A 23139-nucleotide genomic window follows, 5' to 3' on the forward strand; every position below is an offset into this window, starting at 1 on the left:
AGAGCTACCAATGTGGCCTGTGTCGGCTTCCCCTTCCCAGCCTTGCTTCCCTCCAGGCCCACCTCTTGGTCAGCTGGACTCACAGCACAGGCTGTAACCGCCTCTACAGTGACATGATCAGGCTGTGTCCGTCTCCTCCTCCTCCATTGGTGCATGTATCTGAGGAGCCATCACCGTCTTCCCCCAGCCATGTCCACAATAACCAGCAGGACCAGGAGGCTGATAGGGCCTGTCATCTCTACTCCATCCCCAATGACCTTGAGGCGAAACTGGGATCGCGGCGAGGCAGATGCACTGACCACCTCCAGGCTGACTTCGTCCGCTATGTCTCCAGCCAGGTCTCTATGTGTGTTGTATGTGTGTGTTGTGTGTGTATAGTGTATGTGTGTGGAGGAAGGGGGAGAATTGAGCAGAAGACACATTTCTGTTGTTTACTGAAATATATGGACAATAAAGTTGTATTGTATTTTATTGTAGGCCTCCAATAACAGTCCAGGCTACCACCGGGGCTACCAGGGCTCTGAGAGCTACCAGTGTGCCCTGTGTCAGCTGCCCTTCCCAAGCCTGGCCTGCCTCCAGGCCCACCTTCTAGACATCTGGGAAGACAGGCAGGCCTGTAGTTTCCTCTACAGCCAGATGATCAGGCATTGTCCCTCTCCTCCTCCTCCTATATTGGTGAAACCAGTGCTGCGCATCACTGACTCCTCCTGCTCATCCACTGTTTCAGTCACAAAGAAACTTCCAAGACGCCATGCAGAGCACCTTCATCCATACTTGCCTTCCACTTCATCATCCTCAGTCTCAGCCACTGTGGCATCTTCATCATCCAGGCATCATGAGCATGTACTGTCTCCAGTCCTGCCTACCTCCTCCTCCTCCACCTCAGCCATACCCTCGAGAAAGAGAAGGAGAGACAACTACGTGAGCTCGAGAGGGGCCCCCAGGAGCCCCAGCCTCCACCCCAGCTTTAGCACTCTGTCTCGGGGAGACGAGAGCCACCAGGCTGGCTCCTCCTTGATGAGACCCATGGATAACCTCCAGAGCTACCTCCCTCAGCCCTACTGTTCCCAGCCCAGCCACAGTACTCTGTCTTGGGGGGAGGAGAGCCATCAGCCAGGCCCCAGCAAGAGACACAGAAAGCTGGAAGCCACCACACAGGGATATCCTGGACCCAACTGCACAGCAAGCAGGCGAACAACGTGCAAGACAAAGTGCAAGATGCTACAGAGGAAAGCCCTTGTGTATCCTCATGAAGTTGGCCCCACGATATGCCCAGGGCTACACCTACTTTGTGAAGATGAATAGGTCATTAAGTAATGTTTTTTTTTGGTTCTGGTGTGTTTTCAGTCCACTGTTGACTTGTTTTTTACTTAAGTGTGCATGACTATTATCTATGTAAGGTTTGGGTCAATTCAATTCCAATTTTTTCTTATAGGGGGCAATGACAAAAATGTGATTTGATTCAGGAATTTCTGTTTAATTCCTCAATATCTATGCACCATTTTGGTACCATGTAGTTATGAATTGGGGTTAGAAATAAGGAATACCTGTTGATATCATGTTATTTCATGATAAATGCTACGCTCTTAGGACAGCCAAAGAACCCTTTTGGAACCCTTTTTTCTAAGAGTGTAGTTGTAAACATTATATGAAATAGTACTGTAAAATAAAGTTACCACATAGCCTATTTATGCGAATCCTATATAAAAACCAAAAATCTCCATGAATTTATTTGCTCTGCATTTGATGAATTTAAATAAAATGTAAAAGAAACATCATACATTTTTTTTGTGCTTTGTTTTGTTTAACCAAATAAATGAGTTGTATTTGCAGTTTTCAGAATCAGAAATGAAACAGAAATACCATACGTTCAAAATACTTTTTACACGTCTAATTGGGTGGCCAATACTGTACCCCAAATAATAGCCTTGACAACGCTATTAACTATCACTAACGTCAAACTACAAATACACTTTAAAAAAAAATATGCTAGGTACCCAATACAATAATACCCTTGACAATACACTTTGTTTATAATTTGGGTCTCACACACACACAAACACACACACACACACACACACACACACACACACACCCACACACACACACACACACACACGGTGTAACTGACTGTGTGCGTGCTAGTGTGTGTGAGAGAGCCACGGTCAGTCACACTGTGTTAAGTGTGGTGTTTAGCTTTCTGACCTAGACACATTTAGCCAGGTAATCACCTGGTAATGCTCTTTGATGGATGGAGGGATAGACAGAGGGAGGGAGAGAGAGAAGGAGGGGAGGTATGAAGGTTGAGGAGAGCAAGTGGACCCAGTCCTGTCATTCACAGTACTGCAAGAGGACCAGCTAAAGGTAAGGACATTTTCTGTCTGTAATATTTGCATTAAATAGGGAGTGGAAGTGACTTTTCCTTAAAGATTGGCTGATTACCTACACCTTGACTGTGTATGTGTGCATGTCCCTAAAGTAGGTTACAGTAAAAATATACATGTACATTGTAATATACACCGGATAGGTGCAGTGAATTGTGTTGTTTTACAAGGTCAGCCATAACACCCCTGGAGCAAATTAGGGTTAAGTGCTTTGCTCAAGGGCACATCCAATTTTTCACTTTGCTCGCTCAGTTATTCAAACCAGCGACCTTTCAGTTACTGGCCAAACGCTCTAACCACTATGCTACCTATTTTCACAGTGTGTTGGGTATGCTTTGCAAACCGTGACACCTGGCAATATCAGTTTCTGAGAATGTAGCTATCAACACACACGCACGCACGCACGCACACACGCACACACACACACACTCATCTATGTATTAATTTTATTCAGGATGTCTAAGACCCCGTCCACCACGTCTGCAGCCTCTGTAACGTCTGCAGCCTCTGTAACCTCTGCAACCTCTACAGACAGGTAAGGTCAACGTCTACGTTTGAGACTGGAGAACTCGATTGACCATGATGGGCACAATAGAGTTATTGAGAGACATTGGCGCCGTACACAGTCAGTTTGAACAAGTGATATTGTTGACTCAATGGTTGTGATTTACCTGACGTGTTTGTGATGCCCTAAAATATCGACAAAACCGTCAAGCGGCGTCTCCACAATACTTGTATAAATATTTTTTGTGCAGAAAAACTCTATGTTTTTAGTAGTTGTATCACAACTATTAGTTATAAAACTTGAACATGAACGAAGCCATTGAGAGATGATCCTATTTGTGTGGCGTTGCCACGTTTATTAAGGTGGCAAGAAAGCTCTTGCCAATGTCTCCAATATTGTGAACACCTGGTGCCTCTTGGCTCATGTTCTGTAGCAAAGGTGGCAAATCCCGGAAGACTTCGTCCTCGGGTTCGGAGTCGGCTCCCAAGAAGGTGTCTAAGAAAGAGCAGAAGAGGAAAGACATGGAGAAGATACACACCACCCTGCTCAGCAGCGTGTTTGGAGCGGTACGCGCGCACACACACACAGTTTTTATTGAAACTTAATTTAACTAGGCAAGTCAGTTAAGAACAAATTCTTTTTTTACAATGATGGCCTACACCGGCCGAACCCGGACGACCCTGGGCCAATTGTGCACCACCCTATGGGACTCCCAATCACAGCCGTTATACAGTTGTTATACAGCCTGGATTTGAACCAGGGTGTCTGTAGTGATGCCTCTAGCATTGAGATGCAGTGCTTTAGACAGCTGCGCCGCTCGGGAGCCCACACACACATTAAAGTTACTTTCACCTCTGACCTCTGAGCTATAACCCTTAGTAGCGACATGCTAGGCTAACAACAGTCCAGTGTTTTTTTTCTTCACACGGGGACATTGATATGCATGCAAAGGAATGAGAAGTCATAGAAGCTACAACGTTAGCTAAGCTCCTGATCTTTGCATGCTGTGTGTGTGAGTGGGTGCCTGTGCATTCGTGCCTGCCTATCTGCGTGTGCCTGCGTGTGTGTGCCTTCCTGCCTGCATTTGTGTGTGTAGGTAATAACTCTCTAAGCCACACACACACACACACACACACACACACACACACACACACACACACACACACACACACACACACACACACACACACACACACCTTAGTTATCCTCTCCAACTAATCCTTATAGACACAGCAGTATTATTAGATCCTTAGTGTGGCTCAGCGTCACCATTCATTAGGATTAAAGGGTAGAAGCTGCCGGAAGAGCATCGAACACAAAGGGAAAGTTGTATGATTGTTGTAGGAAATTGTTTTGTTTGGGATATTTGTAAACGTTTAGACCCACCAGTGACCGGTGTGATATTGATGTCTGGTGTTTAATGAACAGTTTCTACTTTTCTTACTTTGTTTCTTGACACTGTAAAACTTAGCTTGGAGACATTGATTTAGGATAGAATAATTCGGACTAGAACTTAAACTAGATCATATTGAGCATGCAGTGTGTGTAGGCTATGCGTGTAAAAACAACACGCTTGGGCGGCAGGTAGCCTAGTGATTAGAGCATTGGGCCAGTAACCGAAAGATTGCTGAATTGAATCCCTGAGCTGACAAGGTAAAAATCTGCCATTCTGCTCCTGAACAAGGCAGTAAACCCGCAGTTCGTAGGTCGGCATAGTAAATAAGAATTTGTTCTTAACTGACCTGCCTAGTTAAACAAATAAAAAACACACGTGTGAATGAGGTTGACCGGTGTCCCAAACAAACAGAATAGAAACCATAACGATTTAATCCACCATGATCAGGAAACATCCCCACCCAACTTCCTACCACACCAGATCGACCTGATCCAAAAACTTCCAACCTCCTCTTACACAACTGTGTAAATCTCAAATCGCCTGTGCTAAACTTCCATCCAAAAGTAGCTGCATTTGACTCTTTAAGGTGAACCCCCTCCAGTATATCTGGATCCAAACACTATAATATTACTCAAAAGGCAGACAGTGTTGTTTCTCTATGGCAGCTCCCTCACTAAAACACACCCTACATTGGCAAAAGTATGTGGACACCTGCTCCTCGAACATCTCATTCCAAAATCATGGGCATTAATATGGAGTTGGTCCCCCCCCCCCCCCCCCCCCCCCCCCCCCCCCCGCATTGCTCATGGTGATCTTAAGCTTGGCCATTCTTGGGCCATGGAAACCCATTTCATGAAGCTCCCGACGAACAGTTCTTGGATGACGTTGCTTTCAGAGGCAGTTTGGAACTATATAGTGAGTGTTGCGACCAAGGATATACGATTTTTACATACCACACGCTTCAGCACTCGGTGGTCCCATTCTGTGAGTTTGTGTGACCTATCACTTTGCGGCTGAGCCGTTGTTGCTCCTAGACTTTTCCACTTCACAATAACAGCACTTACAGTTTCCGGGGCAGCTCTAGCAGGGCAGAAATTTGATGAACTGACTTGTTGAAGAGGTGGCATCCTATGACGGTGCCATGTTGAAAGTCACTGAGCTCTTCAGTAAGGTCATTCTACTGCCAATGTTCCTCTATGGAGACTGCATGGCTGGGTGCTCGATTTTGTACACCTGTCAGCAGCGGGTGTGGCTGAAATAACCAAATCCACTAATTTGAGGGGGTGTCCACATACTTTTGTTTATATAGTGTCTCTCCTTTGCCCGTTGTCTTCCTTTAGGAGAGGGAGTTGGCCCAAGCAGAGTTGGATGGTGAGTCTTCTTATCACAGTGATATTGCACATACAATAGAATGCTTACTTACAGTAGATTGAGTAGTTGCACAACTTATTACACTGAACCAGTGTTACTCAAGTTAGGATTCAGACAGGCATTATATTTGTGAAAAGTGGGTAGCTTTGAATCATCCATAGAAATAGTTTGACTAGATTGGGGAAAAGCCCCTCAGACCACGGCAATTTGACAGTATATTCATGGGTACACTCAATATGGCAGCCAGGCCCACCCATCACGGAACGTTGACTTGAATGGCGATGTCCTTTCTGGTAATTCTATTTCTATGGTGTCATCATCACCTTCTGACCTCTAACCTTTAACCTTTGGCACAGAGCTGGACTTTGCCTTCAAGGAGTTTGACTACGACTGTGACGGCTACCTGAACTACAAGGACGTAGCTGAGTGCATGAGGACCATGGGCTACATGCCCACTGAGATGGAGCTGCTGGAGATAGTGCAACAGATCAAAATGAGGAGTATGTCCATTTTAAGCTATTTTCATTTAAATGTGCCTATTGTCCAGTTCCTACCTGTGTCCTGACTGTTGATTGGCTGTCTCTCTTCAGTGGGCGGTCTGATGGACTTTGACGATTTCTGTGAGCTGATGGGTCCCAGGATAATGGGAGAGACAGCAGACATGCTGGGGCTGAAAGAGCTCAGGTCCGCCTTCTCACAGGTAGGAGACTGACACGGAGCCAAAGAGATTGAAATTGAGTGAATGATCATAAAACACAGGCCTACAAACACAGACATTATGGCCATACACAAACTCTCATTAAAATCTCCCAGCTTCTTCATTATTGTTAGGCCCTCAGTCAATATGAACTCCCATGTTCACTTAATCACCCACATTCTCTCCTCCTCAACATCCCTCCATCATAACTTTCCCCTCTCCTCCTCTCAGTTTGACCAGGACTGTGATGGGAAGATCAGCCAGGATGAGATGAAGGAGGCGGTGAAGAGTCTACTGGGGGAGAAACTGAAGAAAGGAGAGCTGGAAGAGATACTCAAAGAGATAGACATCAACGGAGACGGAAGCATCGACTTTGATGGTAAGGAGATAACTGTGCATAGACATACACACACATGTAAGGTCACACACCCATGGAGGAAACACAAACATGCAGAAACAGGTCAACACACACAGAAGTAAGATCACACACACACACACACACACACACACACACACACACACACACACACACACACACACACACACACACACACACACACACACACACAATGATCTAATGCAGTGGTGCCCATACATTTTGTAGCCTCTCTCATTTCCCTCTCTTGCCTTCCAGAGTTCGTCATGATTTTGTCCATTCGGTAAGTGCTGGAAGACCTGAGAGGATGCTATCATTTGTGTGTATGATCAGCTTTACGGATGAGATGTACTCCTCCATTTCCTCACTGCTCCTTTTCTCCCCTCTCCGGTTCTCTCCTCTTCTGTTCTCTCCTCTATACTCTGTCACTGAGAAAATAAATATGGTGTACAATGGGCAAGATCATATTCGAAAATGTATTTGGATTAATCTGTTTGTAGACACTCATTGGCTGTATGACATCTAAATAAGATACCATTTTGATATTTTAATAAAGAATTAGAATTTCAGAATTACAACCTAGGACTTTTGAAAAACACGTTTTTTTTGTATAATTTTTTACAGTCTGCGTTTTCTAAGTACAAAATAAAGACATGGGACAGAAGAAATATCTACACATGTACAGTCGAAGTAGGAAGTTTACATACACCTTAGCCAAACACATTTAAACTCAGTTTTCATAATTCCTGACATTTAATCCAAATAAAAATGTCCTGTTTTAGGTCAGTTAGGATCACCACTTAAGAATGTGAAATGTCAGAATAATAGTAGAGAATGATTTATTTCATCTTTTATATCTTTCATCACATTCCCAGTGGGTCAGAAGTTTAAATACACTTAATTAGTATGGAAGCATTGCCTTTAAAGTGTTTAACTTGAGTCAAACGTTTCGAGTAGCCTTCCATAAGCTTCCCACAATAAGTTGGGTGAATTTTGGACCATTCCTCCTGACAGAGCTGGTGTAACTGAGTCAGGTTTGTAGGCCTCCTTGCTCGCACACGCTTTTTCAGTTCTGCCCACAATATTTCTATAGGATTGAGGTCAGGGCTTTGTGATGGCCAATCCAATACTTTGACTTTTTTGTCCTTAAGCCATTTTGCCACAACTTTGGAAGTATGCTTGGGGTCATTGTCCATTTGGAAGACCCACAACATGATGAAGGTGATGAAGGTGCATCACGGTTGGGATGGTGTTCTTCGGCTTGCAAGCCTCCCCCTTCTTCCTGCAAACATAATGATGGTCATTATGGCCAAACAGTTCTATTTTTGTTTCATCAGGCCAGAGAACATTTCTCCAAAAAGTACGATCTTTGTCCCCATGTGCAGTTGCAAACCATAATCTGGCTTTTTTATGGCGGTTTTGGAGCAGTGGCTTCTTCCTTGCTGAGTGGCCTTTCAGGTTATGTTGATATAGGACTCGTTTTACTGTGGATATAGATACTTTTTTACCTGTTTCCTCCAGCATCTTCACAACATCCTTTGCTGTTTTTCTGGGATTGATTTGCACTTTTGGCACCAAAGTACGTTCATCTCTAGGAGAAAGAACGCGTCTCCTTCCTGAGCTGTATGACGGCTGCGTGATCCCATGATGTTAATACTTGCGTACTATTGTTTGTACAGATGAACGTGGTACCTTCAGGAGTTTGGAAATTGCAACCAAGGATGAACCAGACTTGTGGAGGTCTTGACTGATTTCTTTTGATTTTCCCATGATGTCAAGCAAAGGTAGACCTTGAAATACATCCACAGGTACGCCTCCAATTGACTCAAATTATGTAAATTAGCCTATGAGAAGCTTCTAAAGCCATGACATCATTTTCTGGAATTTTCCAAGCTGTTTTAAAGGTACTGTCAACTTAGTGTATGTAAACTTCTGACCCACTGGAATTGTGATACTGTGAATTAGAAGTAAAATAATCTGTCTGTAAACAATTGTTGGAAAAATTACTAGTGTCATGCACAAAGTAGATGTCCTAACCGACTTGCCAAAGCTATAGTTTGTTAACAAGACATTTGTGGAGTGGTTGAAAAACGAGTTTTAATGACTCCAACCTAAGCCCGTAACCTTTACTATGCAAATAACTTGACAAATTTGAAACTCCTTTTTTTAGAACTTTATTCCTAAAATGTTGTACATACTGTATGTAATTAACCAAGGCTAAATGTTAGGTTAACAAAATGAAAATAAAATAACCCTTAAGCAAAGGAAATATAGCCTGGTCCCAGATCTGTTTGTACTGTTTAGCCAACTCCATTAGCAAATGTAGCAATAGAATTGGCAAGACAGCACAAACATATCTGGGACCAGGCGAGAGTACTCCCAGCTAGAACATAACGTTCTGAGAACCATATGTTTCTTTAGAGCATGGTGAGAGCGTGGTTGTCCTATGATTATTTTGAATACAACCTTCCCACAACTTTCTGGGAATGGTGCAGGATAGTTGCTTGGATTTGGAACATTCTCAGCACGTTTAAGGAACTTGACAAAAATGTTATTTTCTTGGTATTTCATTACCTTAACAAAACATTTCAGAACATGAACAGAACATGGCTACATTTAATTAAAATGTTGGTCATGTTCTAGGAACATTCTCCAACTGGTTTGACATTGGGAATGTTCTCAAATAGTTCATAGAATGTTAAGGAACAACATTCTCATGTGGGAATTTCAGTACTTCAGCATAACATTTCCTTCATGTTTACTTATGGTTCTATTTAAAGTCATGGTCCTCAAATTGCTCAGAGAACGTGAAGAAACAACGTTCTCCTGTGGGAATTTCAGTACTTCATTGTAACATTTTCTACAGGTTTCCTCATGGTTCTATATAAAAGTAATGTCTCAGAACATTCAGAGAACATTAAGAAACAATGTTCTGTGGAAATGTAATAAACCTTTAGTAACATTCAGAGAAAGTTCTAATAATGTTATTTAAAAACACATACATTTCATTCTTAGCATCAACAAAACCCTCTCTGTTCTCTATCTTGTTAAGTGTATTCAGGTGTGTTTGCCGTGGCCACTAATTGGCCACACCTAAACTTAATGAGTGCTTGTTTCCTTTGAAATGGGGTCTTTTGAATTGACTAAAATGAACAGCTTGAAAAAAAAAAAAACATGGCATGCTAGTTTCATCCTGGTGGCGCAGAAGACTAATTCCATGGATAGAGAACAGAAGATCATTGGTTAAAATCTCACTGACGCCGTGTCACAATATATATATTTTTCTCTTCCCATGTGTGCTATCTGTGCTTAGAGTTTAAAACAGTTAAACTAAGCTAGCAGTGTTATTAAACGTCTTATTGAAACATTCAGTGAAAGTTTGAAGTTATTCCTTATTTAATTACCTTCAAATAATCTATAATTTACGTTATCAGAACGTTAATAAACCCTCAGAGAAAAACTTTCAGTGAACCATAGTAAAACGTTCGCAGAACCTTCCTGCAACCTAAAAATTGACTTTCACCCAACAGGCAAAACGTTCACCTCCGTTCTTTGAACGTTAGAAAACATTCAGTTTTACCGGTTAGAAAACGTATGGTTTCGTTCCCAGAACCAACGGGAAAACAAAAACGTACGTTCCCACAACTTCCAAGGAACGAAATGTGCTAGCTGGGCTGTAATTATTCTGTTTTCAGTAAAACTCCAACGATCCCGTCACTCCAACAGTAAAGCAGAGAGAGTATTGTCAGGTAAACACAAATACCGGTTAGCATATTTTGTATTATATATCAAATTATGTGCACGCAATTCAGCACAATTTCCAACATAACATGCAGCGTATCAGGGCCAGGAGCTTTTCCCGACCTAGATGACATGACCAGAAAAAAAAACTTTGGGCCCTATGGTACAGTAATATCCTAATACTGTAGCTAGGGCCCCCAAAAATGTTCTCGGTCAGGTCACGTGGTCACTCAAAACTCCTGGTCTAAGAATACTGTATCTGCAGAAAGTCTTGTTGTCCGACACAAAATCACAAAAATCAATGAATTAAAAATAAATAAATTAAAACCAACGTTTTTAAAACCGAGCTAAGTCACATGAGTGGGAAATAGAAATAAGAAATAACAATGGCTTCTTTGCATCATCAATTCACTAGAGGGAATGTCTTAAAGTGATAGTTCAGTGATTTTAACGTATTTACTTATCCAGGTTTCCTTACCTTGAAAGCGGTCTATGGACAAAATAATTGCCGAACTATCCCTTTAAACTATGTTTTGTAAACCTTCATGACGTCAGATTCAAATAAACAGGCCTGGGTACAGTAAAGGCCTTCATACTGGAACTTCGTCTCTGACAAGTGGAGTTAAATACTTTTTGTGCGTTGCTGATCGATAATGTATCACATATATACCTTTTATATTAGATTCCCATGAACAGACCTTGGTAAAGTTAGCCTGGCTATAACAGACCGAATGCGGCACTAACTATTGTTGTTCACCTTTCAATCTAGTTTAACCAGGCTATTGGTAAAGGCCTTTAAACCAACCACAGTCTCTTACAAGTTGAGTTAAATACTTTTTGTGCATTGTTGATCGATAATGCAGCTAATGCACCACATATACATTTCCATAGCTTGTATAGCCAGAGTAGAAATTCTTTATATAGACACTGTAGCCTAATGAAATCCACTAGCCATAGGTGAGTTTCCAAAAACCCTTTGTAGCTAATGTTGACTGCTATTTCTTTCCCACAACCTGGACAAGAGAGAGAAACAGATATGTCAATGTTTTCCAGTTAAGGAACGGAATTTGTCAAATGAAGCACTTTGCTGTTCAACAAGTGGTGTGAGTCTGGGTTGTCCAGAGAAACAAAGTACTGTACCATGTTATTAGCTACGGAGGCTTTGGGAAACCCATCCCGTAACGAGACTAGATATTCAACAGTTCACTATGACAACTCCTCTGTGTGGCAAAGCTGTAAGGTTAAGTCAGCACAAGGGTGATATTATTGAGCTTTTGATGAAAATATCATGCCATGCTGCTGCGAGTGTGTTTCATTGTCACTGTGTCACCCCACTCTCAAACACAAAATGACAAGTCTGACATATCTCTAAACCATCTCCCAATGGTCTCCCATAGCAACCCCAACAAGCGTTCTGGTTTCTCATAGCTACGCCCGCAGCAAAGTCCAGCATCCAACTACACTTAGGTATCCAAAACAAATGTGTATATATATTTTTTTTACATTTGTTTTGGATAGACCTACCTAGTTGTTCCTGCCATAACCAGCACTATAGATGCACTGTTGTGCACAGTTTATCCAACTACACTTCTTTGGTGAGTTCGTCTGTGAACTCAGCCATGATGTCATGCACCCAGATGTCCCTCTCCTCCTGCGAGGTGTCGACCAGGAAGACGGTCAACTTCCTGTCCCAGGGGTGATGCGCTTCCTGTACGGCCTCCAGCTGGGCCACCAACGGCTTCTTCTCTACGTGGTTCCGGAACACGATGGAAGCCTCCTCCGACCACTGCCTCGGCTTCACTCCTATTGGTGGAGTGAGAATGTCACATAGACTTACACCAAAATAATGAATACGGTACATCAGCATTGAATGCTGAAAACGATTAATATTCTAGAAATAAACAAGCGTTATAACAAAAGGCACACGAAAGTACCTTATAATTTCATAAAATGGAAAGGCATTTCTCCAGTCAATGGCCGTGTCCGAAATCTGTGTTGCCTACTACTTACTAAAACTACATAATGTGTACTATTCTTACTACATAGTATTTAGAACGTAATGTTTAGTAAAAACGTATGTCGTAAGCAACAAATATGAACATACTACTCATCCATAATGAGAAGGCATCATCTAATGCGCAATCGTGCTTGTTCCTCACCATTCATACATTTCTGTGGAGCTTGTCCCCTATTCTGATTATCAGCTATTGTCAAACACACGTGGGTGTGAAAAGACGATTCTCTTCTTCAATAGTGTGCAGCGAATTTTACAAGATGGAAATCCGATCTTGGCATTTAAAGCACACAAAATGTTCTACATTTCACATACTATAAAACTTTCTTATATCCAAACAGCCTACTATTTAGAATGCAAGTATGGGTATTCGGACACGACCAATGTCTATCGTTGCCACCAGAGGTCTCCCTTCTCCAAGGTTTTGAATTCATGGAATTATCAGGACGTTAAGGAGATTAAAGATCCAATGCAAACATTTTTTTTTCTCAATATCAAATAATTTCTGGGTAGCAATTAAGTACCTTACTGTGATTGTTTCAATTAAAATTGTAAAGAAGGAACAAAAATAGCATTTCTCAAGCAAGAATTTGGCTAGGATTGTCAGGGAGTGGGGAGGGAAAAACTGAAAACCAGCTTTTATAGGCAGATAGGTTTGGAACTCTCTTATTGGTCGATTAACTCATTTACCGCAGGCTGAAACATCAGTCTTTTAAAACAACTCTTACACTAAAAGAGCATTTTCATGAGTTTCACAATATTATTCCAATCTCATAGTATGGAAATATATATAAAATATAGGAAAGTCATGTTTTTGACTGCACTGGGCTTTTAAAGCCCATGTGACAAACTTCTAAGTGAGGGTAGGGATGTAGCAAATGGAACCCATTTTGAGGGACATAACTATTTTTCTAACGTGTGCCAATAACAAGAACCACTTGTTGTAGATTACTTTGCTATGTTGAGGTGAATAGCAAAATCTAAAGTACATAATATGGTTGCCGGGAGGGCAACACTTCCTTAGTTACCTGCGAGTTGTGCAGTGATGCCCTGGAATGGCAGCTGTCTGAACTCCTGGATTAGTGGGCGAAGCTGGGTGCAGCTGACCAGCTCGTGTTTACCGTAGTCCAGCTCATAGACAGACACCAGGCCGTTGGTCAACACCCCCTTCACCAGCACACGGTGCCAACTGGGAGGGCACAGAGAGAGGTTAGAGGTCAACTAATCAAGTTCATTCAAGCCCGGGGGGGACCAAATAATCTAGATGGCTAGTCAAATTATTGAATGCAGTCAGACTATCCTACTAGAAGCCCTACCCAAATCCCTCATACACACTTGAAATATACAGTGCCCACACATACTCCCAAGACACATTCCCAGCCTTTCCCACCCACTCCTCCCTCTTCTCACTTGTTCTCCACCTTAGCAGCGTATATCTGATTCTTCTCCACTTTGAGAGGCTTCTCCTCTGTTTTATTATAGTACAGGATCATCTCTCCCATCAGAACTACCAGCTTGTACATGTCTCTCCAGGGTTGCAGTACGAAGTGACCCGGGTGGCAGGCCACGGACACATAGATATCCATGTTGTGACCTGCAGCAGAGGCATAGATACGGGGAGTTTGGACATTACGGTTTCAGCACTATGACGCATAGATTTGTGGCATCAATCTTTTTAAATCAACGAACGGGAACAACAGACGACGAGGTTGGAAACAGCTTTGCGCAAAACACAAGTACTTTCATTTTCAGATAAAAAAAAATAAACATTATGAAGCATGTAAATATGTAAATATATGTCTCTGACCTGCAGGAGGGAGGTCCAGCAGCGGGGGTAGCTTAATAGGGGCGGTGGTTGAGGGAGGTGGAGGAGTTCCAGGAGGGGTGCCTGTACCCCCCGTTGGCCTGGGTCCCGAGCCAGAGTGGGCGCGTCGTAGCTGGGGCTTGGTCCCATTGGAGCTGGGAGTGGTTGTGGTTGTGGTTGTGGAGGTGAGGGTGGCAGTGGAGTTACAGATGGAGGTCTTGGAAGGGCTGTGATAACATAACATCTACTTTATTGTCAATTGTCACTAAAATGTGTATTTTTCCATTATCCAAACCCCACGAGAGTCCAGCACAATGGCAGGAGACCCCATACTTTAGGAACTAGGAATAGACTGTTTTTGGAATCAACTCCTAGCCCTACCTGTGGCTGCTTAGGAAGACGTCTCCTTGGTGTTTGAAGAGGTCAGAGGCGGCCATTTGGCGATTGAGGCTTCTCGTGGGGTCGTGGAAGTTCTTGTCGGTGAACAGGTAGACATGGACTACGCTGCGCTTGGTCTTGTCCAGCTTGGCTATCTGTGGAGGGATAGAGGGAGGGGGTGGAGAGAGAGAGATAGAATTCAGAGGATGTCATCTGTAACCCTTTCCTGCAGTCAATGACCAAAAGCACCCCTTTGGCCTCATGGGTGGAATGTTATTCATATTTTTCCTAATTAATCAAGAATATTAATAAAGAATGCTGAAAATCCTGTATTTCAATGTCAAACCACTTTGTTATATTTCAGTCTTCTGTAATATATATAAAGTGTAATATTGGGATGCAAAATCAAAATTGAATACATTTCAACTCTATATCTGACATGGTACAGGTGTCTTCTTTTTTTAAGCCCATAACCATGTGTGTGAGGTGTATACTTTTGTCTCAAAATGGATTTGTTTAATCACTGTGTGACCCTGTATTAGCCCACTGCAGTAAAAGGTAACTTTAACAAGAAATTATGAAATGGTCACTGGTGGAGTAAAAAAAAACAATGACTACAGTTGAAGTCAGAAGTTTACATACACTTAGGTTGGAGTCATTAAAACTCGTTTTTCAACCACTCCACACATTTTTTGTTAACAAACTATAGTTTTGGCAAGTCGGTTTGGGACATCTACAGATAGTTTCACTTATAATTCACAGTATCACAATTCCAGTGGGTCAGAAGTTTACATACACTAAGTTGACTGTGCCTTTAAACAACTTGGAAAATTCCAGAAAATGATGTCATAGCTTTAGAAACTTCTGATTGACATAATTTGAGTCAATTGGAGGTGTACCTGTGGATGTATTTCAAGGCCTACCTTCAAACTCAGTGCCTCTTTGCTTGACATCATGGGAAAATCAAAATAAATCAGCCAAGAACTCAGAAAAAAAATTGTAGACCTCCACAAGTCTGGTTGATCCTTGGGAACAATTTCCAAACGCCTGAAGGTACCACGTTCATCTGTACAAACAATAGTACGCAAGTATAAACACCATGGGACCACGCAGCCGTCATACCGCTCAGGAAGGAGATGCGTTCTGTCTCCTAGAGATTAAGGCACTTTGGTGTGTAAAGTGCAAATCAATCCCAGAACAACAACAAAGGACGTTGTGAAGATACTGGAGGAAACAGGTACAAAAGTATCTATATTCACAGTAAAACGAGTCCTATATTGACATAACCTGACAGGCCACTCAGCAAGGAAGAAGCCACTTCTCCAAAACCGCCATAAAAAAGCCAGACTACGGATTGCAACTGCACATGGGGACAAAGATCGTACTTTTTGGAGAAATGTCTTCTGGTCTGAAGAAACAAAAATAGAACTGTTCGGCCATAATGACCATTGTTATGTTTGGAGGAAAAAGGGGGTGGCTTGCAAGTCGAAGAACACCATCCCAACCGTGAAGCACGGGGGTGGCAGCATCATGTTGTGGGGGTGCTTTGCTGCAGGAGGGACTGATGCACTTCACAAAATAGATGGCATCATGAGGGTGGAAAATTATGGGGATATTTTGAAGCGACATCTCAAGCCGTCAGTCAGGAAGTTAAAGCTTGGTCGCAAATGGGTCTTCCAAATGGGCAAAATGGCTTAAGGACAGCAAAGTCAAGGTATTGGAGTGATCATCACAAAGCCTTGACCTCTATCCTATAGAAAATGTGTGGGCAGAACTGAAAAAGCGTGTGCGAGCAAGGAGGCCTACAAACCTGACTCAGTTACACCAGCTCTGTCAGGAGGAATAGGCCAAAATTCACCCAACTTATTGTGGGAAGCTTGTGGAAGGCTACCTGAAACATTTTACCCAAGTTAAACAATTTAAAGGCAATGCTACCAAATACTAATTGAGTGTACAGTATGTGAACTTCTGACCCACTGGGGATGTGATGAAATAAATAAAAGCTGAAATAAATCTCTACTATTATTCTGACATTTCACATAATTAAAATAAAGTGGTGATCCTAACTGACCTAAGACAGGGAATTTTTACTAGGATTAAATGTCAGGGATTGTGAAAAAATGAGTTTAAATGTATTTGGTTAAGGTGTATGTAAACTTCCGACTTCAACTGTATATCATGTGTCTCAGTACAGATTTACAGCGTTGTGTTTGTGCATGCATATGTGTATTTGTGTGCGTTCATGTACCTTCATACTACAGTCAGTAGAGTTGAGCACGGCGTCTCGGAGCCACTGAACAGCGTCTGGGGTCCAAGAGCCCACACCACTAACAGCCAGGTCAGCCAGACAGCACTTCACTGCCTAGAGAGAGACTACTGCACATCAGACTACATTACCCAGACAACACTTCACTGCCTAGAGAGAGGGCGTGTTCGAGCGGATCACTTTAGTCAAGTCGATGACCATCGTTGGTCACCGACTTTCAAAATATTAGCATTATGGTTGAAAAAAAAAGAAGAAAAAAGATCAAAGTTCATGCAGTTTTTGATGAAGTCGCCTTCAAGTTGCTGCAGTTGCTTTTCACCAACTGCACCATGCAGACATCACTTGCATTGTGGGAGGCTCTATTTCAGGGTTCCCCAACTGGAGGCCCGCGGGTGGTTTTATTTATCCCCCCCAAGTTTTCTGAGCAAAAAAAAAAAGTAATTTATATACATATTGTTTGTATTTTCATTGTTGGACATTACCATTCACATCATATCAGTTTACCAGGATGTCAGACTATCTGAACACCTACAGGCCTTTGTTTCAAAGCAAAAACCCTCAGGATGCACGCTCATAACAAAACCACACACACACACCATCCCCCGTCCCACACATCATCTCTCCTCTGTCCTCTCATGTGCTGACCTGTGGTGGAATAGCAATCAGGTCGTGTAGGAAAGGGGACGGGACTTCCCTCAGTTCAAACACCTCCACCGAGGCCTGGACCCCCAAGTCTATGAAAAGGATGTCTAGGACTCTGCTGCCATGGAGATTGGTTATCTGTAGGAAAGCAGCGAGAGAGATCATGAGTCTGGGGTATCTCTGTACACAATGAGTTCAGCTCAGTTCATATTTTTTTTTACCTGGATAGTCCATTCAACAATTATCACAGTTTTCCAGGGTGTCCTGGGATGGATAAAATAATCCAAATGATATAATAAGATAAGTGAGGTTCACTCTCAAAGATAGGACACTCCTATGATCAGAGTGGATAAAGGACTGAAATTAACTGTCACTTTTTTTAAATTCTGGACCAAAGTGTAGACATCATTCCTATTTGGCAGCAGCTAGCAAAACATATATCTATCTGCCTCTGCCACATCAGCTATACACTATTGACTCTGAGGTAATGGTATCCATCTCACCTCCACGCGAGACCATTTGCCTTTGTAGCGAGCCAGACAGCCTTTACCACAGAATGGTCTGGACACCAGGAACTCTGATGTCACCTGCCACACAGAAGAGATTATGCCATCAATATGGAGCAGGATTATGTCATCAACATGAGACAGACACAGGGAAAAAGAAACAAGAGGCCTATGGTGACTGTCACAGTCAATTTAAAAAAAAACTAACAACAATACATCAAGATAATAACAAAATACCAGATACATGTAACATTATGTAGCCTGCCCTTGTGCTATGTATATACAGTGCCTTGCGAAAGTATTCGGCCCCCTTGAACTTTGCGACCTTTTGCCACATTTCAGGCTTCAAACATAAAGATATAAAACTGTATTTTTTGTGAAGAATCAACAAGTGGGACACAATCATGAAGTGGAACGACATTTATTGGATATTTCAAACTTTTTTAACAAATCAAAAACTGAAAAATTGGGCGTGCAAAATTATTCAGCCCCCTTAAGTTAATACTTTGTAGCACCACATTTTGCTGCGATTACAGCTGTAAGTCGCTTGGGGTATGTCTATCAGTTTTGCACATCGAGAGACTGAATTTTTTCCCCATTCCTCCTTGCAAAACAGCTCGAGCTCAGTGAGGTTGGATGGAGAGCATTTGTGAACAGCAGTTTTCAGTTCTTTCCACAGATTCTCGATTGGATTCAGGTCTGGACTTTGACTTGGCCATTCTAACACCTGGATATGTTTATTTTTGAACCATTCCATTGTAGATTTTGCTTTATGTTTTGGATCATTGTCTTGTTGGAAGACAAATCTCCGTCCCAGTCTCAGGTCTTTTGCAGACTCCATCAGGTTTTCTTCCAGAATGGTCCTGTATTTGGCTCCATCCATCTTCCCATCAATTTTAACCATCTTCCCTGTCCCTGCTGAAGAAAAGCAGGCCCAAACCATGATGCTGCCACCACCATGTTTGACAGTGGGCATGGTGTGTTCAGGGTGATGAGCTGTGTTGCTTTTACGCCAAACATAACGTTTTGCATTGTTGCCAAAAAGTTCAATTTTGGTTTCATCTGACCAGAGCACCTTCTTCCACATGTTTGGTGTGTCTCCCAGGTGGCTTGTGGCAAACTTTAAACAACACTTTTTATGGATATCTTTAAGAAATGGCTTTCTTTCCACTCTTCCATAAAGGCCAGATTTGTGCAATATACGACTGATTGTTGTCCTATGGACAGAGTCTCCCACCTCAGCTGTAGATCTCTGCAGTTCATCCAGAATGATCATGGGCCTCTTGGCTGCATCTCTGATCAGTCTTCTCCTTGTATGAGCTGAAAGTTTAGAGGGACGGCCAGGTCTTGGTAGATTTGCAGTGGTCGGATACTCCTTCCATTTCAATATTATCGCTTGCACAGTGCTCCTTGGATGTTTAAAGCTTGGGAAATCTTTTTGTATCCAAATCCGGCTTTAAACTTCTTCACAACAGTATCTCGGACCTGCCTGGTGTGTTTCTTGTTCTTCATGATGCTCTCTGCGCTTTTAACGGACCTCTGAGACTATCACAGTGCAGGTGCATTTATACGGAGACTTGATTACACACAGGTGGATTGTATTTATCATCATTAGTCATTTAGGTCAACATTGGATCATTCAGAGATCCTCACTGAACTTCTGGAGAGAGTTTGCTGCACTGAAAGTAAAGGGGCTGAATAATTTTGCACGCCCAATTTTTCAGTTTTTGATTTGTTAAAAAATTTTGAAATATCCAATAAATGTCGTTCCACTTCATGATTGTGTCCCACTTGTTGTTGATTCTTCACAAAAAAAGACAGTTTTATATCTTTATGTTTGAAGCCTGAAATGTGGCAAAAGGTCGCAAAGTTCAAGGGGGCCGAATACTTTCGCAAGGCACTGTATCTGTATTGTATGCATCTAAAATAATCTGAACAATTTGACCGGTTTTAATTAATTATAACGGGGGGCCTACGCTAGGTAGTAGTAGTATGTGGCCAGTAGGTCAGTCCCAGTAGGTCAGTTCCAGTGTCATGTGATCAGATTAAGTGGCCTGTGTCTTAACCCCAGATTATGTTCCTTAATCTCAATCTGGAAACAACTATCTGCCACTATGCCTCCTCAGAGTATAAGGATGAGTGACAGAGGCTCTACCACACGCGCAGGCACATTCATACACAAGGTTGCACACGCACCCGCACGCACACAAACAGGTACCTGTGAGTGGAAGTAAGCCTCGGTCTTCTCCAGTATCTCAGTGAGTTTGGCCAGGCCTCGAGAAGGGAGCTGGCAGTAGATGGTCCCGTCTGAACACACACTTCTCACCGCCACGTTCATATAGGCACTGTTCACCTACAGGGGGGAGAGAGAACCATGGCTGGGTTAGACATGAACCCATTCCGCTTATTTAAAAATGTGAAGGTGCAATCTGGCATCTGGGAATCTGTTCCATGGTTCATTAAGGTTTCGAAAATGGCAAAGCTAATATTTAGATATAACCTCAAGATTAAAATAATCATGACTGAAAAACATGGATTAGTACAGTATTGATGAAGGATGCTCAATAATCTCTTCAACCCACTGACAGCAAATTACAATAACAGTAGCGCACCTGTAGTGGGCTGGCTAGGGTCTTGTCCTGCAGGGCTTTGATACAGGCTGCGTTGATGTTGACATCATCATCCTGCGACGTGTCATACAGGACCACCAATGGGGTCTGCTCTCTCTCCAGGATCTCAGCCAATAGGATCTTTCCGCTAGCCATGGACTCAAACTTCTTCAGAACAGCAGGCTCCTGGCAGAAAGTCTCCAGACCTGGATAAGAAAACAGAGGCAGACAGACACTTCATTGAGAAGAAAGAAATCGGAATCCAACCCTCAACCTGTAAACACTATTGTTAAAAAAATATATAACTGAAAATTCTAATCAAAACTCACCAGCCAATTTACACTTGGTGGCCTGGAAAGGCAGCTTGAAAAACGTATTATGCAGCTCAAACACTTTGACCTTGCTGATGACTTCCGAAAACCCGTGATCCACATAGTAAACCTACAGATTCGCCAACAGACACAAAAAGTGTTTGTGGAAAAAAGCAGAGAGATGCAATTCATTTTCTAAAATGTCAAACCATAAACTCTCATCCTATCCTCAAATCATTGACATGGCACCATAGATGTTTAATAATGACAATGTTTTTCAGTCATGTATCTTTATTCAATTCCATTGTCTAAGTTCCAACCAATTGACCTTTGACCTCACCTTGACCTTGTCGGTCATGACCTCTGTGACTTGTGCTCGTAGTATCTCCTCCTCTTCCTCAGCCCTGACGGCTGTCAGCTGACCCGAGGTTGGAGAGGCCAGAGGGGTACGACTGTGGTTGTCTTGGCAACAGTAGAACTCTCTCATCTCATCCTCCAGAGCCTCCTGGGCCTGGGAGTAGCCCTCTCCTATGTACCTGGATCGAGTTAATACACACAGGTATGAGCAGATACACACACACACACACACACACACACACACACACACACACACACACACACACACACACACACACACACACAGAGAAAGAGGGGAGCGGGTTAGGAGCGATAAAGAGGAAGAAGAGAGCGAGAGAGAGCGAGAGCACAACCACATCTTATGGGACAGCAAAGTAATTTTCATTTATTTTCAGTGCTGTAAGCTCAGTTCCAACAGCACCAAGGGGCTGGTCAACAAACCATGCCCTGTTCATAATGAACTATAACCAAACAACTGGCCCTCAGAGCCAGTACCAATCACCCATAACCAAACAACTGTCCCTAAGAGCCAGTACCAATCACCCATAACCAAACAACTGTCCCTAAGAGCCAGTACCAATCGCCCATAACCAAACAACTGGGCCTCGGAGCTAGTACCAATCACCCATAACCAAACAACTGGACCTCAGAGCCAGTACCAATGACCCATAACCAAACAACTGGACCTCGGAGCCAGTGCCAATCACCCATAATCAAACAACTGGGCCTCGGAGCCAGTACCAATCACCCATAACCAAACAACTGTCCCTCAGAGCCAGTACCAATCACCCATAACCAAACAACTGGGCCTCGGAGCCAGTACCAATCACCCATAACCAAACAACTGGACCTCAGAGCCAGTACCAATCAACCATAACCAAACAACTGGACCTCAGAGCCAGTACCAATCACCCTTAACCAAACAACAGGCCATAACAGCCTGTGCCTATTACAGAGGTTCTTACCGAAGTATGACTCCGTTGGTATTGGTAGCTTCCACCACCAGCACAGAGGGGTACTCCTCCCTAGGGATGAGGAGAGGAGGTACAGCCTGGGAACTGAGCCTCCTCCCTACCTCCTCTCTGGCCCTGCGCTCCTCCACTGACTCCCTCCTGTTGCAGCTCTCCTCCTCCTTGGTCCTCTTGTACAGGATGGCCCTCTTGGGGTTGTCCGGCATGGGGTAGTCTACTGTGCAGAAGTCGGAGAGCAGCGAGAGATTCTCCAGGACGTGTTCGGGGAGTTTTGTCTTGTACGTGTCCAAGTAGAGTTTGGGTAAGGCGTGGGCCCATAGACCGTTGCTGTATTTCACTAGGAGCTCCCCGAGCTTCTGTTTCAAGTCGGGGGAGAGGGTGGAGGGGGAGGCTGTGTGACTGGGGGAGGTGGAAGGGGGGGTGAGGGGGAGAGGGCTCATGGTGGTGGTAGGGGGGCTGGTAGGGGGCTTTGACTGGGGTTTGATGTCCGTGGATGGAGTGAAAGGGGCGGAGGTGGGGGATAGGACTCTGGTAGGGACAGGGGATGGGGTCTGTGTATGTGTTGGTTCTTTAGCTGGGTATAGGAGTAACTCTTTTGGGTTACTGCTGCAAGGTTTCTCTACCTGAAACAGAAGAGAAGGCCAGATCCTTCTTCAGATACACAGAACCAGCCGATCTAAAACAATAGTACAGGAGTAATGACTCGTATAATAGAACATATTTCACTGTATGCTCTGCAGCTGTGGGGACCTACAGGCTATTTGACTAAGAGAGTATCAACTTCTACAAAAAGGTCTAAAGATGCAAATAT

The 23139-nt window shown here is 43.1% G+C and overlaps 1 protein-coding gene across 4 annotated transcripts in view; it reads right to left on the reverse strand.

Moving 5' to 3' along the window:
- Positions 1-8886: 8886 nt before the first annotated feature.
- Positions 8887-23139, reverse strand: part of tdrd7b (tudor domain containing 7 b) — a 30980-nt gene continuing 16727 nt past the window's right edge. For 3 of the 4 annotated variants that reach the window (XM_036957798.1, XM_036957800.1, XM_036957799.1), the window contains 13 exons: positions 22323-22951; positions 21341-21536; positions 21019-21130; positions 20693-20895; positions 20299-20433; positions 18078-18161; positions 17578-17712; positions 16915-17028; positions 14670-14821; positions 14292-14515; positions 13895-14078; positions 13513-13673; positions 8887-12273 (listed from right to left, as the gene is read on the reverse strand). In XM_036957798.1, coding sequence (XP_036813693.1) covers positions 12053-12273; positions 13513-13673; positions 13895-14078; positions 14292-14515; positions 14670-14821; positions 16915-17028; positions 17578-17712; positions 18078-18161; positions 20299-20433; positions 20693-20895; positions 21019-21130; positions 21341-21536; positions 22323-22951 — 2550 coding nt within the window. In that variant the 3' untranslated portion in view covers positions 8887-12052. The remainder of the gene's footprint in view (positions 12274-13512; positions 13674-13894; positions 14079-14291; positions 14516-14669; positions 14822-16914; positions 17029-17577; positions 17713-18077; positions 18162-20298; positions 20434-20692; positions 20896-21018; positions 21131-21340; positions 21537-22322; positions 22952-23139) is intronic. The other variant, XR_005038598.1, reaches the window with a different exon arrangement.

The sequence above is a fragment of the Oncorhynchus mykiss genome, chromosome 21 (assembly GCF_013265735.2).
Source record: "Oncorhynchus mykiss isolate Arlee chromosome 21, USDA_OmykA_1.1, whole genome shotgun sequence".
NCBI classification, from domain to species: domain Eukaryota; kingdom Metazoa; phylum Chordata; class Actinopteri; order Salmoniformes; family Salmonidae; genus Oncorhynchus; species Oncorhynchus mykiss.